The following is a 15,582-nucleotide window of genomic DNA, read 5'->3' on the forward strand; positions in this document are numbered from 1 at the left end:
CTCACCATGCTAGCAGGACACCTGAGTTCTAATCCTCAGAGCCCACATGAAGCGGGATGACTCATGTGAGCGCCCCTCCAGCATGCCTCTGGAGGAATGAGAGGTGAAGACAGGAGAACTCCCTGGAAACTCACAGGCCAGCTAGCCTGCTGAACAATGAGAGCCTCTGCCTCAAACAAGGTGGGAAGTGAAGCCCAACACCTGAGGTTGTCCTCTGACCACCATGCATGTGGCGTGGTGCACTCACGTCCACCCTCACACACACGAAGATACACACAGTTACTGTGATTCTCCACTGTCCCCTAGGTCCTGTGTCTGCTCTCCCTGCTCCAGCTGAGTTTACACCCAAAGTTTGCTAGCGAAAAAGGAAAATGCCGCCCGCACCTGTGTGATGCCACCCTCACCTACCTGAGCCCCAAGATTCCCACAAGAACCCGGCATTGTAATCACTAATGTATATGCCTTCTCTTCCTTCTCCCAGTCAGTAGTTTGTGCATAAGTTACCACTTCTGCTCCCGAGAGTCCTCCTAGGTAAAAGAAATTAAAAGGTTGGAGAATTTCTCCTCTCTCTTCTCTCCTTTCTTTTATCTTTTCCTCTCTCTCTTCCTCAGTTATTTTGCCCATGTGACATAAATGGTAAGGATCTGAGATAAACAAGACAGCTCCTGGGAGCTCAAGTTTTATAGATTGGGGAATATGTCCAGGTCCTATTTGGGCTTTCATTTTAGGGAAACATTTTGGCTTAAACCCAGGAAGAAACTTGGAACAGAAGGTCCCACCAAGAGGCAGGCTCCCATGGACCAGGTGAGCTCTGCTCAGTGGAAGCCTCTCAAGGGTTCCTTGCAGCCTGGGATCCCAAGAGCCTCAGGAAAGGGTTTACTGAGCAAGAAGACCCATCACCTTTTCCATATGAAAATAAAGGTGGGGAGCTGGAGAGATCGCTGTTAAGCACTTGCTTGTGAAGCCTAAGGACCCTGGTTCAAGGCTCGATTCCCCAGAACCCACGTAAGCCAGATGCACAAGGGGGCGCACGCATCTGGAGTTCATTTGCAGTGGCTGGAGGCCCTGGCGTGCCCATTCTCTCTTTCTGCCTCTTGCTCTCTCTGTCTGTTGCTCTCAAAATAAATAAATAAAAATAAACAAAAATTACAATCAAAAAAGAAAATAAAGGTGGGACTCTAATGCAGAGGGCATTTAATGCACCTAAAAAAGTGGCACTGAGCCGGGCGTGGTGGCGCACGCCTTTAATCCCAGCACTCGGGAGGCAGAGGTAGGAGGATCGCCATGAGTTCAAGGCCACCCTGAGATGACAGAGTTAATTCCAGGTCAGCCTGGACCAGAGTGAGACCCTACCTCGAAAAACAAAACAAAACAAAACAAAACAAAAAAAAAGTGGCACTGAGTTATGTACTCCATGAGCCAGTTAAGGCCACAAGCAACAGGCAGGTACAGGAAAAAACCCAGGTGCCCTAGTAATTGCTTTTATTGTTACCTCCAGTCACAGACCCCCAGAAAGGTGAAGCTGGGGATGAGAACAAGGGATGGACAACCAGGAATGTGGAGGAATTGAGGCCAGAAAGGCAGCAGGGTCTGAGGATGTGGCAGCAGAGTGCTTGTCCCTGGTGCTGAGTCTCTGCTCTCAGTCACTCCGTTAAAACTCAGGGCAGGTGGTTTTGGGGGGATGGTTTTCGGCAGAGAGGTTGACAGTCTGATGGATGACAATCATTGCACAAAAATGTGTAGCCAATGGCTGCTGAGGAGACAGGTGCGAGAGGTTTGAAGAGAACAGCTGGAAACAGCTGGAAACAGCCTGAAGCCCCTGACCATGCGCACAGTGGTTCTCCAGGTCTCTGGCCGCAGAACCCGAGCTGCATTTCCTCAGTCCGCCAGAGGGTGGCAGCAAGGTGCTTATATAAAAATCCCAATGTATTCCAGGTAGGCCAGGGAGGGAGACGTTCAGCCTTTTGGAATAAAGAAAGGGGTCTGCCTGATCCCTGCTCCCCTAGGAGGCAGAGCAGGGAGTGGAAACACCAAAGTTCTCGAGGTTTCCCAGGCTATACCGAAGGAATCGTGCATGGGCCTAGGTACAGGTGTGAAAGAGCAGGGGACTTTAATGCGCCTCCTGGGCCCAATCTGCAGCTTTAGGGAGTAGATCTCCCTGTCACCCCTCATCAGAGGTTTTGTCTTCTTCTAGCTTAATGAAATCCATCCTACCCCTTCACAGGTCCAGCCCCACCCAGGTGAAAAATGTGAGGGGCCAACTGGCGCCCTTCCTCCCCTACAGCACCTGCCCAGCTTTGATTTCTGGTAATCCTGCATTCCTGCTTCCTCCACCCTTCCTCCTTCTAAGACCCATCCAGGTGTTCTTAGGGCTCCTCACTACGTGGGTCAGAGGTCAACACACAGGCTTCCGTTCTGGCATCGCTGCCAGCTCAGTGGTGCCGGAGGCAGGAGACCAAAGCGTCCCCTGCTGAGCCTCCGCACCTCCATCTCTGCGATCACTTGTGATTTGTGTCCAGGCCACATTATTTATGGCTGAGGGCCTGCCCCTCCCCCAAGGTTTTGGAACTAAGCCTTGGAAAAATTTCTCAAACCCTTGTCTCTGCATAAATTATCCCAGGAAGAGGAGGGCTTAGACAAGTGGATTCTGGGAAGCTAGCCAGTGTAAAGCGGGGTAGGGGGGTAGGGGTTGTAAACCTTTCTAGAACTGAAAGGAGAGATTAGGAGAGGAACTCAAGAGGCCTTAAAGGAGGGGAAGCAGGTGGGTGAGGAAGTCAGTGGAAATATCCCAGTGCCTCTCCCTGCCTGGGGACTTCCATCTTGAAGATAGGAAAAGTGAGTCACCGACAGGAAGCAAAAACTAGAAATCCTGCCTCCCAGTGGTGCCCAGGAGGCTCAACAACTGGGGATGCAAGGCTGGGTGATACTGGGACCCAACTTCTCCAGGGACACCTGGGTTGCCACAGTTTTGTTCTAGTTCTTACTTAAGACTCCAAGGCAAGGGAGATGCGTTTTTACATGAGGCAGCTGTGGGGATGCACCTCGGGCCCATGGCAGACTCTAGACTCAACACCAAGCCATTTGGAACCTTTTGGCTTTGCCCTCTGCAATGGGCACGTGCTGAGCAATGCCCCCGCAGTGAGACTGCTGCCTCCCGCGACCCCCACTGCCCACCCCACGCACTCCACCCGCTGGTTCTTGGTTTCTTCCCTCCCCAAACGCCCAGAACGAAACAAGAACTTCAGATCTTCTGCAATATTTCTTGAAAGCTAGAAGTAGGGGTGCTGAGGAACGGGGTCAGGAATAGATAAGTGGGGTACATAGTTCACTTTTCTAGGGGCCAACAGAGCCCCCAGCCTCCACTCAGAGCCTTCTTGCCTCCACTCGGTAACTTTCCACTGGCCCAAAGCTGGACACGTGCATAGGCCGGCTGCATGGTGCCCCAGGTGTGGCCCCCACGGGTCTTCTCTCCAGCAGGCACTTGGCCAGGACAGGGTGGCTGACGCACACGGGCACACGGGCACGCCGTGCTTGAGATCCCAGCCGCCGCGAGGCTGATAAGGAGCCCTGGCATCATCACATGGGACCGGCTCAAGGGATTGGCCCTGGCTGTGAGCATTAGCTGGACAACTTCCAAACTGCAGAGATACGTAGATAAGGGCTTGGTGACTGCGGGCTCAGTGAGTGGTCAGGGAAGTTGGGGGAAGGGACGTGGGTGTTGTCAACTCCTCAGGCCTCAGGAGGCCTGGCTGGGGATACGCCAGCAAGTGGCAGGCCGATGGGGCAGGGCTTAGAAAACAAGAGATGTGGAAGGGACTCTGGTGCTATCTTGGGTTAGGGCTGCTCTCACAGCTAGATCTGCTTCCCTTCGCCTCCAAGCCTCCCCGCCATTCCTCCTCAGTCCTGTGGGAGCAGCATGGGGTGGGGGGCGGTGGTGAGGATGGAAGAGAGAAGATGAGGGCTTTAGTCCTGCAACCACAGGTGCCTTTCCCGGGGATACAGTCTGGTGGATTGCCCATGCTGCTGAACTCAGCCCCTCCCCCCTCCCCAGTAAGCTCCCTCTTCATCACTTGCCTGGAAGACCAGGAACATCAGGATCCCTGTCTCATGACCCAGGAGAGCAAACTGAGGCCAGAAGCAGATGGCCTGGCTTCCTGCCCCTTTCCTTAGCCTTGGGGCCCAGCTGCCCAGAACAAGCCATGGTTCTAGAAGGGAGTCATGCCTAAGCCTGGGATGGTTTCATCTTCACTGAGCAGCACGCCACCCTCATGTTCCAGCCATGGCCTCTCAGATCCCTTCCTCACAGTGTGGAACACAGAGAGGAAGGTACAAGCTGGGCTCAGGACAGCGTGGCCCTGGGTCCCCGGATGCGGCAGCCCTAGGAGAAGTCTTGGGGTCACAGTCTCAGCCAGGCTTCCTGGGGTCTTTGTGATGCTAAGGTCCTTCTGGGCTCCTCCCACTTGTTCCTTGGGTCCTAAACTCCTCAGGGACCCTCAGCCTTGACTGTCCCATTTGGAAGATGGAATAGGGGCCAAGGTGCAGCAGAGGGTATGATGTGGCCTCAGTTCCTTGGGGCTCCAAAGGATGGCGTGTGTACAGGCTGCAGACGGAGCTCACAGGCTGGCTGCAGCGAGTTTATGTCTGGCCTTGCGGGATCACTGGAAGGTTTGCAGGACTGGGAAGGGGTATTCTCTGGAGGAAGCTGGGGGTGAGGAGGGCTCCTCATTCTTGGTTGGTGCCAAAAAGCTGCAGGAAGAAGGTGAAGATGTAGATAATGTCTAGATAAATGTTGAGGGCTCCGAAAATGTACTCCTCAGGGCTCAGTGAATGGCGCCGGTTACCCATCAGCAACTGGGTGTCAAATGCCAGGAACTGTAGGAAGAGGAGAGAGCAACGAGTCAAGACAGCTGGCCAATGTGAACCTGAGGGGCCTAAGCTGCCCACACAGGTCCACTGCTGATTTTATAGCCTTACTTATTACCGCCCAGCTGCTCAGTGACCCTCCTGTGACAGCCCAGACCCTCGAACTTGCCTGACACCTTCCAGCCCTAACTCGACTCAGTACCTATTTCACTGGGCTCCGATTACATTCCAGACACAGGGATACAGCAGAGAATAACGAGAGACAGGAGCCCTGCCCTCCGAGAGCTGAGTGCGCAGTGGGAAGCATTAGTGAGATAAGTGTAACCCAAAAGAAATGCCTAATGCTTTCTGGGTAGCGGTGGTAATAACAAGGAGCCAGTTCTATGTGAGCGAGTGTGGCAGGAGTTAGGGAGCCCCTGAAGGAGGGGGCCTGCAAGCTGGGCCAGTCTTCTGGCCACTCCCCTGGGCTCTCTGCTGGAGGATGAAGGAATGCTTCAGGTGACAAGCAGGGACTGACTGAGCACTTGTTACGTGCTTCGTAGGCATCAGCCCCGCATAACTGTACTAAGATCCTCTGTCAGTAGGATTTTTATCCCTAGAGGAATCGGGCTGGAAGTGTAAAATATTTGTCCAAGTTTATATAGCTGGGAAACCCAAAATGTTTTAAAATTTTTTTATTTTTTATTTTTTAAAATTTTATTTATTTATTTATTTGAGAGCGACAGAAACAGAAAGAAAGACAGATAGAGGGAGAGAGAGAGAATGGGCGCGCCAGGGCTTCCAGCCTCTGCAAACGAACTCCAGACGCGTGCGCCCCCTTGTGCATCTGGCTAACGTGGGACCTGGGGAACTGAGCCTCGAACTGGGGTCCTTAGGCTTCACAGGCAAGCGCTTAACCGCTAAGCCATCTCTCCAGCCCAAATTTTTTTTATTTTTTATTTGTTGAGGTAGGGTCTTGCTCAAGCCCAGGCTGACCTGAAATTCACTCTGTAGTCTCAGAGTGGTCTTGAACTCTCGGTGATCTCCCTTCCTCTGCCTCCTGGGTGCTGGGATTAAAGGCGTGTGCCACCATGCCCAGCTGTTTTTTTTTTAATTTAATTTTAATGTATTTATTTATGAGACAGACAGAGAGAGAGAGGGGAGAGAGAGAGAGAGAGAATGAGGGAGGGAGGGAGGGAGGGAGAGAATGGGCGCACCAGGGCCTCTAGTCACTGCAAATGAACTCCAGATGCATGTGCTATAATGTGCATCTGGTTTACGTCCTGGGGAATTAAGTCTGGGTCCTTAGGTTTTGCAGGCAAATGCCTTGACCGGTAAGACAGTTCTCCAGCCCAAGTTTTTTATTTAATTTTTTTTTTTTTTTTTTTTTGCAAGGAGAGAGAAAGAGAGAGAGAGAATGGGGCATGCCAGAGCCTCTAGCCATTGCAAATGATCTCCTGATGCATGGGTCACTTTGTGCATCTGGCTTTATGTGGGTACTAGGGAGTCAAACCTGGGACCTCAGGCTTTGAGGCAAGCGCCTTGACAGCTGTGCCATCTCTTCAACCCTGGAAACCCAACGTTTGGCCTTGGGTGCAGGTTGGCTCCAGCACCCCCACACCTAACCATTCTGCTCTGCTACTGTTAGCTGCCTCTGGGGCTGTTGTTTCTTCCTGGGAGACAGGCTCTTCTTTCTTTGGAGTGCAGGATGGATTTTGCAGATTCTCTTAGCCTTATTTTCTTTCTGGCCTCACTTTCCCTACCAGGCCTTCCCATTGTTCACAGGACACCCCTTCTTCCTCACAGCTTTCCTCTGGAGTCTAATTTTGGCAACAGAAGTCCCTGCAAACAGCATGTGAAATCTGTTAGGGCATGGGGCAACTTTCCACGGCTCAGGGTCCATTGCGGAAGAGGTGGCAGAAAGAATGTAAGAAGGGTACCACTCCCTACATACAACTGTCCAGACAGAATTTGGCCTTGATATACAAGACCCTAAAGTGCCTATCAATACCCACACAAGACCCTCATAATAGGAGAAAAAAAATGATGACATCAAATTATAAGAGAGACTAATGGAGAGAGAGAAGGAAATAATGGAGAACAGAGTCATGAAGGTACAGTGGGAGAGAGGAGGGTAATACCATGGTTTGCTGCTGTAAGTATAGAAATTGTCAATTAAAAATTAGCCGGGCGTGGTGGCGCATGCCTTTAATGCCAGCACTCCGGAGGCAGAGGTAGGAGGATTGCCATGAGTTCGAGGCCACCCTGAGACTCCATAGTGAATTCCAGGTCAGCCTGGGCTACAGTGAGACCCTACCTCGAAAAAAAAAAAAAACACCAAAAAATATATATACTTATATAACTTGGTTTTTGAGGTAGGGTCTCACTCTAGCCCAGGATGACCTGGAATTCACTATGGAGTCTGAGGGTGGCCTCAAACTCATGGAGATCCTCCTACCTCTGCCTCCCAAGTGCTGGGATTAAAGCATGTAATACTACGCCCAGCCCTATATAAAAATTTTATATGTCGGGTGACAGCTGCATGCCCAAAACTTGCTAGTGCTGGAGAAAAAAGGTATCTGCTTTGGGGAGACTTACTACTTTAATGGGGGACACTTCCAAGTAATTATATGAGACCCAAGGACATGCTGTAACTAGGGCAGTGGAGTAGGGCTCTCCTGACTGCTCAGGAGGAAGGTGTCCCAGGCGAGGTGACATTTTACTTGGGGCATGAAGGATGAGGAAGAGTTGACCAGACTGGGGAGACTGTGGGTAACTCTGGGGGCCTGGTGTGAATAGTGAGGAAGAATTCACTGTGGTGGGAGCTCCGTGGGAAGGGAGAGGGGACAAAGGGGCTGTTGCCTGACCTTGATGCTTGTGCTTTGCCCAAAGTTGGGCTGAGGGAGGCCCTAGTCTCTTTCCTTCACCCCTGCCAACAACTCCTTGACTCCTAGGACCCAGGCTTCTTGGACATGCTTTAGATGTAGCCCCGCAGAACACTGGGAGATCCCTGCCTCCAGCCACTGCTTCCAGAGCTCAGGGACCATTCTCCAACAGGAAGCAAGTCCAGCCTGTGGGACATGAGATACAGTGGCGGAGGGTCATTCTGAGCTGAGACTTTAAAAAAAAAAAAATTTATTTATTTATTTGAGAGAGCAAGAGAGAAAGAGTCAGTAAGAGAACAGAGAGAGAGAGAGAGAGAGGGAGAGAGAGAGAGAGAGAGAGAGAATGGGTGCACCAGGGCACTGCAAATGAACTCCAGAAGCATGTGCCCCCATGTGCATCTGGCTTACATGGGTCCTGGGAAATAGAACTGAGGTCCTTTGGCTTTGCAGGCAAACGCCTTAACCACTAAGCCATCTCTCCAGCCCTGTCTTTTTTTTTTTTTTTTGTTTTTTCATAAAAGAGTGTAAACAGAATTTTTTGTTTGTTTTCTTTTTATTATTATTTATTTATTTATTTTTATTTATTTGAGAGCGACAGACACAGAGAGAAAGAAAGATAGAGGGAGAGAGAGAATGGGCGCGCCAGGGCTTCCAGCCTCTGCAAACGAACTCCAGACACGTGCGCCCCCTTGTACATCTGGCTAACGTGGGACCTGAGGAACCGAGCCTCGAACCAGGGTCCTTAGGCTTCACAGGCGAGCGCTTAACTGCTAAGCCATCTCTCCAGCCCGTTTGTTTGTTTTCTTGAGGTAGGGTCTCACTCTAGCCCAGGCTGATCTGGAACTTACTATGTAGGCTCAGGGTGGCCTTGAACTCACGGCAATCCACCTACCTCTGCCTCCCAAGTGCTGGGATTAAAGGCGTATGCCACCACACCTGGCTGCAAACAGATTTTTATTTATTTGCAACGGGGGAAGAGAGAGAGAATGGCCGCACCTGGGCCTCCAGCCACTGCAAACGAACTCCAGATGCATGAGCCACCTTGAGCATCTGGCTTAATGTGGATACTGGGGAAGGAACCTGAGTCGTTAAGCATTGCAGGCAAGCACCTTAACCACTGAGCGATCTCTCCAGCCCCTGAGCTGAGTCTTTAACGTCAGCTGGACTTGGAGTCTCTGCTCTGTTGCTTGCTAGCTGAAGGACCCAGGCGTGGAGCCTCTCTGAGCCTGTGAGTCCCTAAAAATGAAAGGGAGAAGGTGCTTGTCCTGTGAGGCTGTCATGAGAGTGCAATCACCACACCACGTGCAGGGTGCCTGGCACGGGGCCTGACCCACGGTCAGCACTTAATGAATGGTAGCCGGAGCCGGGGTTTTATTGTTATGTCTGCAGGAGGAGAAATGCCCTCGTCAAGAAGAGGCAGGCACTACTAATGAGACTCAGGATACCTGAGTCTCATTAGCTCCCGCATCTCATCAGGGAGGCAGAATGTTCCGAGGGAAACCTGTGTGGTCTTAACAGAAAGAAAACAGGGAGCCGTGGCCGGGCTAAAGGGACCCTTTGAGTGCATGGGCCAGGCTCCTGAGCTCAGCAGCAGTGAGAGTTCAGCCCCCAGGAACACAGGCTGGAGCTGAAAGGACTTGTTCTGAGTCCTGGCTCCGTCCCTCAGGAGTTAACTTAGTGTCCTCATTTACACAATGGGGATAGTAATAATGCCCACACCGTCTATGACGGTGTACAGTGGCATCAGCTATTATTTTTTTATAGTCATTTTACTTCGTCCCACTCGGCTGAATTAGATGTGGATTCCTCAGTGAAATTTCCTCTGCAAAGAGAACGAGCAAGCCGAGGGAGCAGCTCACCTGCTGCAAGCTGTCTAGCAGGCACACCTGCCAGCAGAAGTTAATAAATCGCCGAGCTGGCTTATCAATCGGTGGCTTGCTTGGTTGATTTCCCAGAGCCTGGTCACCCCTGGGTGAGCTCATGAAATCGAATCTCTCAACCTCGAAGGCTTGGACCTGATCAGGTCTGGGGGTGTCCCCTTCAAAGGAGCACCCACCGGCCCAGGGGCCTCCTAGAGCAGAATGGAATGATGGCTGCTCCTGCCCTTGGCCTTGGGCCATGGATGCTTATCTATGTGGTGCTATCAGGGATGGCCTGCTCCAAATTTCAACCTCACTGCCTGCTACCGCCCATCGCTTCAGCCTCATGCCTGTGAGTCAACCGAAAGCTTTTCACTCATGTGTGCTCAACCACATCTACTGACCACCTACTACGTGCCAGGCAACTTGCCCTCATAGAACTGACAGTTTAATGAGAGCAATAGACATGAGCAGAAATTCCATTATGAGTATGGATTCGTTACAGGGGAAAGTAGCTGGGTAGTGTCTCCCTGGGTGGTGGAAAGCTCTCGTCAACTAGTATCTCAGTGAGAGCAGATTATTATGGTTATAGTCAATATTTAAGTCTACTGCTGATACCCAACATGATAACAGGCACTTGGGTTAGTGGCCAGCTGAATACAAGACCCTGCAGAAGCCGACGCGGCAGAATAGGGCTGTGATACGGTTAACTTGAATCGTCCTTGTAAACAAATGCCATTTTATTGTTGTTTTATTTTTGTTTATTTATTTTTGGTTTTTTGAGGTGGCGGTTCACTCTAGCTCATCACTATGTAGTATCAGGGTGGCCTTGAACTCGTGGTGATAACTCCTACCTTTGCCTCCCAAGTGCTGGGGTTAAAGATGTGCACCACCATGCCCGGCCAAATGCTATCATTTTGTCTCTGCTCACTCTTGCCATCTGTCCTGGGAGGTGGGCACTGTCACTGTTTAGCCTTTGAGACAAGGGATCTCAGAGAGGCAAGTGACTTGCTAATAGTCACTTGTCTAGCACTGAAAACTAATCTTCAGTCCTGTTCTGGTGGAGCTGGGAAAGGGTGGGCTTAACGGGGAGCATGTATAGGAAAGGCCTGCATAGAGCAGAGGCACCCAGGCAACCTACCCTGGTTCCTTCATTTGCCAAGGCCACACAGCTGCCATAACCCAGCTGTGTTCAGACCCCATCCAGAAGAGGGTCTCAAAGGTGAGGCCGAGGCATTCTGGGAGGGCTGGGGCTGTAATGTGTGAAACCGGCATAAAGAGGAACCCGTGAACTACGTCCATTCTATGGAAACGGCAGCACAGTGTATACATGCTGTGTGTACACACCGTGTATAAAGGCACGCCCTGGGCTGCTCTTGCGGCACCGGTGTGAACAGTGATTCGCCGGAACTGACGCAGAGCCATCTCTGATTCTTGTTACCACGAGAGAAAAGCAAGTTGCAGAAAAGTCTTTCTCATCAGATTGTACAAAACCACACATGACCTAAGAGCTTATATGGCAAAGGTCTGGAAGGACAGACAAGTGCCCACTGCGATTACCATTGGGGAAGGCCAGGAGTGATATAGTTAAAGCTAGAGAGTGATATAGTTAAAGCTAGATATGCTTCCTCCAGATTTAAGATTTCTTTTTTCTTTTCTTTTCTTTTCTTTTCTTTTCTTTTCTTTTCTTTCTTTTTTTTTTTTTTTTTTCTGAGGTAGGGTCTCACTCTATCCCAGGCTGACCTGGAATTCACTGTGTAGTCTCAGGGTGGCCTCAAACTTACAGTGATCCTCCTACCTTGGCCTCCCAAGTGTTGGAATTAAAGGAGTGTGCCACCATGCATGGCTAAAATTTTTTTTTTTTTTTTTTTTTTGGTGCTGAGAACCACACCTAGGGTCTTGTGCTCACTAGGCAAGAGCTCTTCCACAGACCTAAATCTCCAACCCCTGAATATTTAAATTTTTTTTTTTTTTTTTTTTTTTTGAGGTAGGATCTCCTCTGGCCCAGGCTGACTTGGAATTCACTGTGTAGTCTCAGGGTGGCTTCGAACTCACAGTGATCCTCCAACCTTTGCCTCCCTAGTGCTGTGATTAAAGGTGTGTGCTACCATGGTTGGCCCCAATATTTAACTTTGTTTTGAGGTAGGGTCTTAGGCTGATCTGAAATTCACTATATACTTTCAGGGTGTCCTTGAACTCTCAGCGACCCGCCTACCTCTGCCTCCTGAGTGCTGGGATTAAAGGGGTGTGCCACCATGCCTGGTTAATATTTAATATTTTTAAATTTTGAACAGATACATTCACATATTATGACTTAGAAATACAAATAGAAAGATGAAAGTAACAAAAGAGAGGAGCTTGTAATTCTCTTTAAATATTCACTATGTCTCTATGATGTCACATTACTATCTCCATTATTTGCTGAGACTAAAGCACAGAGTATAAATGACTTGCCCTCAGTGTCACTGACCCCAGATGCCAAGATAAGCAACATGGTGTGCATACATGTACGTGTGTGTGTGTGTGTGTGTGTGTGTGTGTTCACATAAGATGGACAAGAATCAAACACAGCTGTTGGCTCTGCAGGCTTCCTGGGTGGATGGCACATAGGGCACTGGACCCATTTGGTGTCTTGTTTGTTTGTTTCAAGGTAGGGTCCCACTCTAGCCTCCACTGACCTGGATCTCACTCTGTAGTCCCTGGCTGGCCTCAAACTCACAGTGATCATCTTACCACTGCCTTCTGAGTGTTGGGATTAAAGGCGTGAGCTACCATGCCCAGCCCCCCTTTTTTGTTGTTGTTGTTTTTTGAGGTAGGGTCTCACTCTAGCCCAGGGTAATCTGGAATTTGCTCTGTATTCTCAGGGTGACCTCGAATTTACAGTGATTCTTCTACCTCTGCCTCCCGAGTGCTGGGATTAAAGGTGTGTGCCCCCAGGCCTGGCCCATTAGTAATTTACCACCTCTTTCTGAACTGGAAAGTGAGCTGGGGGACTTTGGAATCTCTCACTCTTTCTCCCCGCCCCTCTCTGAAACAAGATCTTGCTAGCAGTCTAGGCTTATCTCCTCCCTCTATCTCCTGAGTGTCCTGAGTGCTGGGATTACATGTATGTGCCACCACATCTGTTGGGCTTCCAATGCTAAAAGCAAGGGAGCCACCAGCCATCATCAGACGTAGCCCAGTGTGAGGCTGCTGAGTGGAGGCCTGGGCCCCTCTGGTTACCCGATAACAATGGAAGGCCTGTTTCCTTAATGATGGGTATCAGAAGAATTAAATGGCCCACACAACCTTTGCACCCCCAGACAGGTCCCTGAAGGAAGAAGGTCTGGCAGGTGTTCCAGCTAGCAAGCCTGATGCAAGATGCAAGGAAAACAGCTTATAAATGTGCCTGCTAGTGGCCATAGGAGACAGGGTATAGGTGTAACACACTGCTTAACAGCACAAGCTATGGGGCTGGAGAGGTGGCTTAGCAGGTAAGGTGCTTGTCTGTCAAGCCTAAGGACCCAGGTTCGATTCCCCAGTAACCACATAAGCTAGATACACAAGGTGGCACATGTGTCTGGAGTTCTTCTGCAGTGGCTGGAGGCCATGTGAAGTGCCTGGAGGACCTGGTGTGCCCATTCTCTCTATCTGCCTCTTTTTCTCTCTCAAATAAATAAATAAAATAAAGAAACAGAACATGGGCTTAGGTGGACCCAAAGCCTGGCTCTGTCCTTAGCTGTCCTCTGTTACTCACTGGTAAGAAGGAGTCCTTGTGATAGCCTTGCAGGTAGACATCCCCTGCACTTCCTGTTTTACCTAACCAATTTATTTCAAAGTCACTGTAACCTAAGGGTTGCTTTCTATCACTACCTCCACTGTACAGAAAGAAACAAATCAAGCCAGGCATGGTGGCGCACGCCTTTAATCCCAGCATTCGGGGAGGCAGAGGTAGGAGGATCACTGTGAATTCGAGGCCACCCTGAGAGTCCATAGTGAACTCCATAGCAGCTTGAGCTACAGTGAAACCCTACCTCACCAAAAAAGAAAGGAAGAAAGAAAGAAACACAAGCCCAGTAGTGTTACCTAACTGAACCAACCCACACAGCTAGAATGTGGATGAATTTCTACCCCCAAAACTGTGGCTCTCAAACCCTGCCAAGAGAGCTAACATTTCTGAGAGGAAGAGTTAGCACCCACCATGTGCCAGGCATTAGGCTGTCTCTTTTGTTCTCCATGGCAAATAATTTTCACACCAGCCTTGTGAAGACAGTGATATTGGCTCCATTCTAAAGACAGGCAGTTAAGTCACAGACAGGCCAGGTGGTGTGCAGAAGTTAAGGCTGAGCAGGGTCTCAGGTGTGGTTTGATGGGGTGTCCTAGCCAAGCTTACTTCCCTTCACATGCCCGCTGACCCTGCCCATTGTTCCCTGCCTGGCTTTGTCTCGAGAACCACATCCTGTTCTCTGGAGAGCAGTGCTTCCTCTCTCGATGCCCTGCCCTGTCCTGCATGGCTGGCAGGTGTCAGGAGTCCAAGTCACCCTCACCCTCAGCATGCCCCTGCACTGGGGTCAGAAGCTTTCTTCACCTTCCCTTGTCAGACTGTTGTGACCATCCAGGTTTGAGCAGGGTATGGAGGATCAGTGTGGCAGAAGGTGAGACCAAGGTGAGGCGCAGGAGGGGAAACCTCAGCGTGATCAGAGCACACCCCAGCCTTCCCCAGAGCTGGTGGAAATCACCTTCCAGGTGGCTCACGTGAGGTGGCAGTGCTGTCTCTGGCAGAGGGTAAGGTGGCAGACTGGACGGTTCTCACTAATCTTTGAGGCTAGCATGAACCAACCCTTGAGGCAAAAGAACCTAAAATCTCTGAAAATCATGACTTCCGTGATTCACACTATGACCCGGGACTTGCGCCACCATTTTTCACTTTTTGGTGGTGTCCTGATTTCAGAGAAGGCTGAGTCTACATCATTGCTCCCCACTAGAGGATCCAAGGAAGGGGAGGTTGGGGAGGAGACTGGAATGTTCCCTCTCAATCCTCCTGGATGCTGTGGGTTGAGTTAAGCTCTCATTTATTTTTATGAGAGAGAGAGAGAGAGAGAATTGGCTCACCAGGGCCTCAGCCACTGCCATCGAGCTCCAGATGCTTGCACCACCTAGTGGGCATGTGTGACCTTGCGCATGCCTTATCCCTGTCTGGCTTAAGTGGGATCTGGAGAGTTGAACATGGGTCTTTAGGCTTCGCAGGCAAGTGCCTTAACTGCTGAGCAACCTCTCCAGCCCAGGTACAGATTCTCTGTAAGCTGGGCAGAAGTAAATGCTGAAAGCCTCCCCTGTGGGTGATAGGCTGAGAGGGCCTGGGTTTGAAAGACATTTTAAGCCTGTGGTTGTTTTTTCTTTTTTTTTTTTTTTTTTGAGGTAGGTTCTTGTTCTAGCCCAGGCTGACCTGGAATTCACTATGTTGTCTCAGGGCAGCCTCACAGAGATCCTCCTACCTCTGCCTCCTGAGTGCTGGGATTAAAGGTATGTGCCACACATCTGGCTGGGCCTGTTTCCCCTGCAGTAAAATGGACACAGCTGAATCAAGAAAGTGGGGCCTTACATGTGTCTGGAATGTGTTTGCAGCTGCTGGAGGCCCTGACATGCCCATTCTTTCTATATATCTGCCTCTTTCTCTCAAATAAATAAATAGAAAACAATTTTATAAAAAAAAATAAAATAAAGTGGGGCCTTCATCCAGTGTGACGGTGAGCATACATACACACACAGGAGAGAGAAAGAGAGACAGAGAGAGAGACACAGAGACAGAGAGAGAGAGAGAGAGAGAGAGAGAGAGAGATAGATAGTATTTCCCAGGGTCAGCCCTGGAGGCCCAGTCCCGGTCGAGCATCCTATCTCAGCTTGGTCACCCATCAGGCATCCCAGGATTCAGTCTTGATCACACACTTCTTCCTGCTACCCTGACCCTAACTTGGCACCATAGTGGTGGTCTCAATCAGTCACCCAGCCTCTGGCCG

General features: G+C 50.2%; 1 protein-coding gene across 1 annotated transcript in view; it reads right to left on the reverse strand.

The window, feature by feature from the left end:
- Positions 1–3,240: 3,240 nt before the first annotated feature.
- Faim2 (Fas apoptotic inhibitory molecule 2) overlaps positions 3,241–15,582 on the reverse strand; it is a 44,099-nt gene continuing 31,757 nt past the window's right edge. The window contains exon 12 of the mRNA XM_004649816.3: positions 3,241–4,872. Within this exon, the coding sequence (XP_004649873.2) occupies positions 4,723–4,872 (150 nt within the window). The 3' untranslated portion in view covers positions 3,241–4,722. The remainder of the gene's footprint in view (positions 4,873–15,582) is intronic.

This window comes from Jaculus jaculus, chromosome 6 (assembly GCF_020740685.1).
Source record: "Jaculus jaculus isolate mJacJac1 chromosome 6, mJacJac1.mat.Y.cur, whole genome shotgun sequence".
Classification (NCBI taxonomy): Eukaryota; Metazoa; Chordata; class Mammalia; order Rodentia; family Dipodidae; genus Jaculus; species Jaculus jaculus.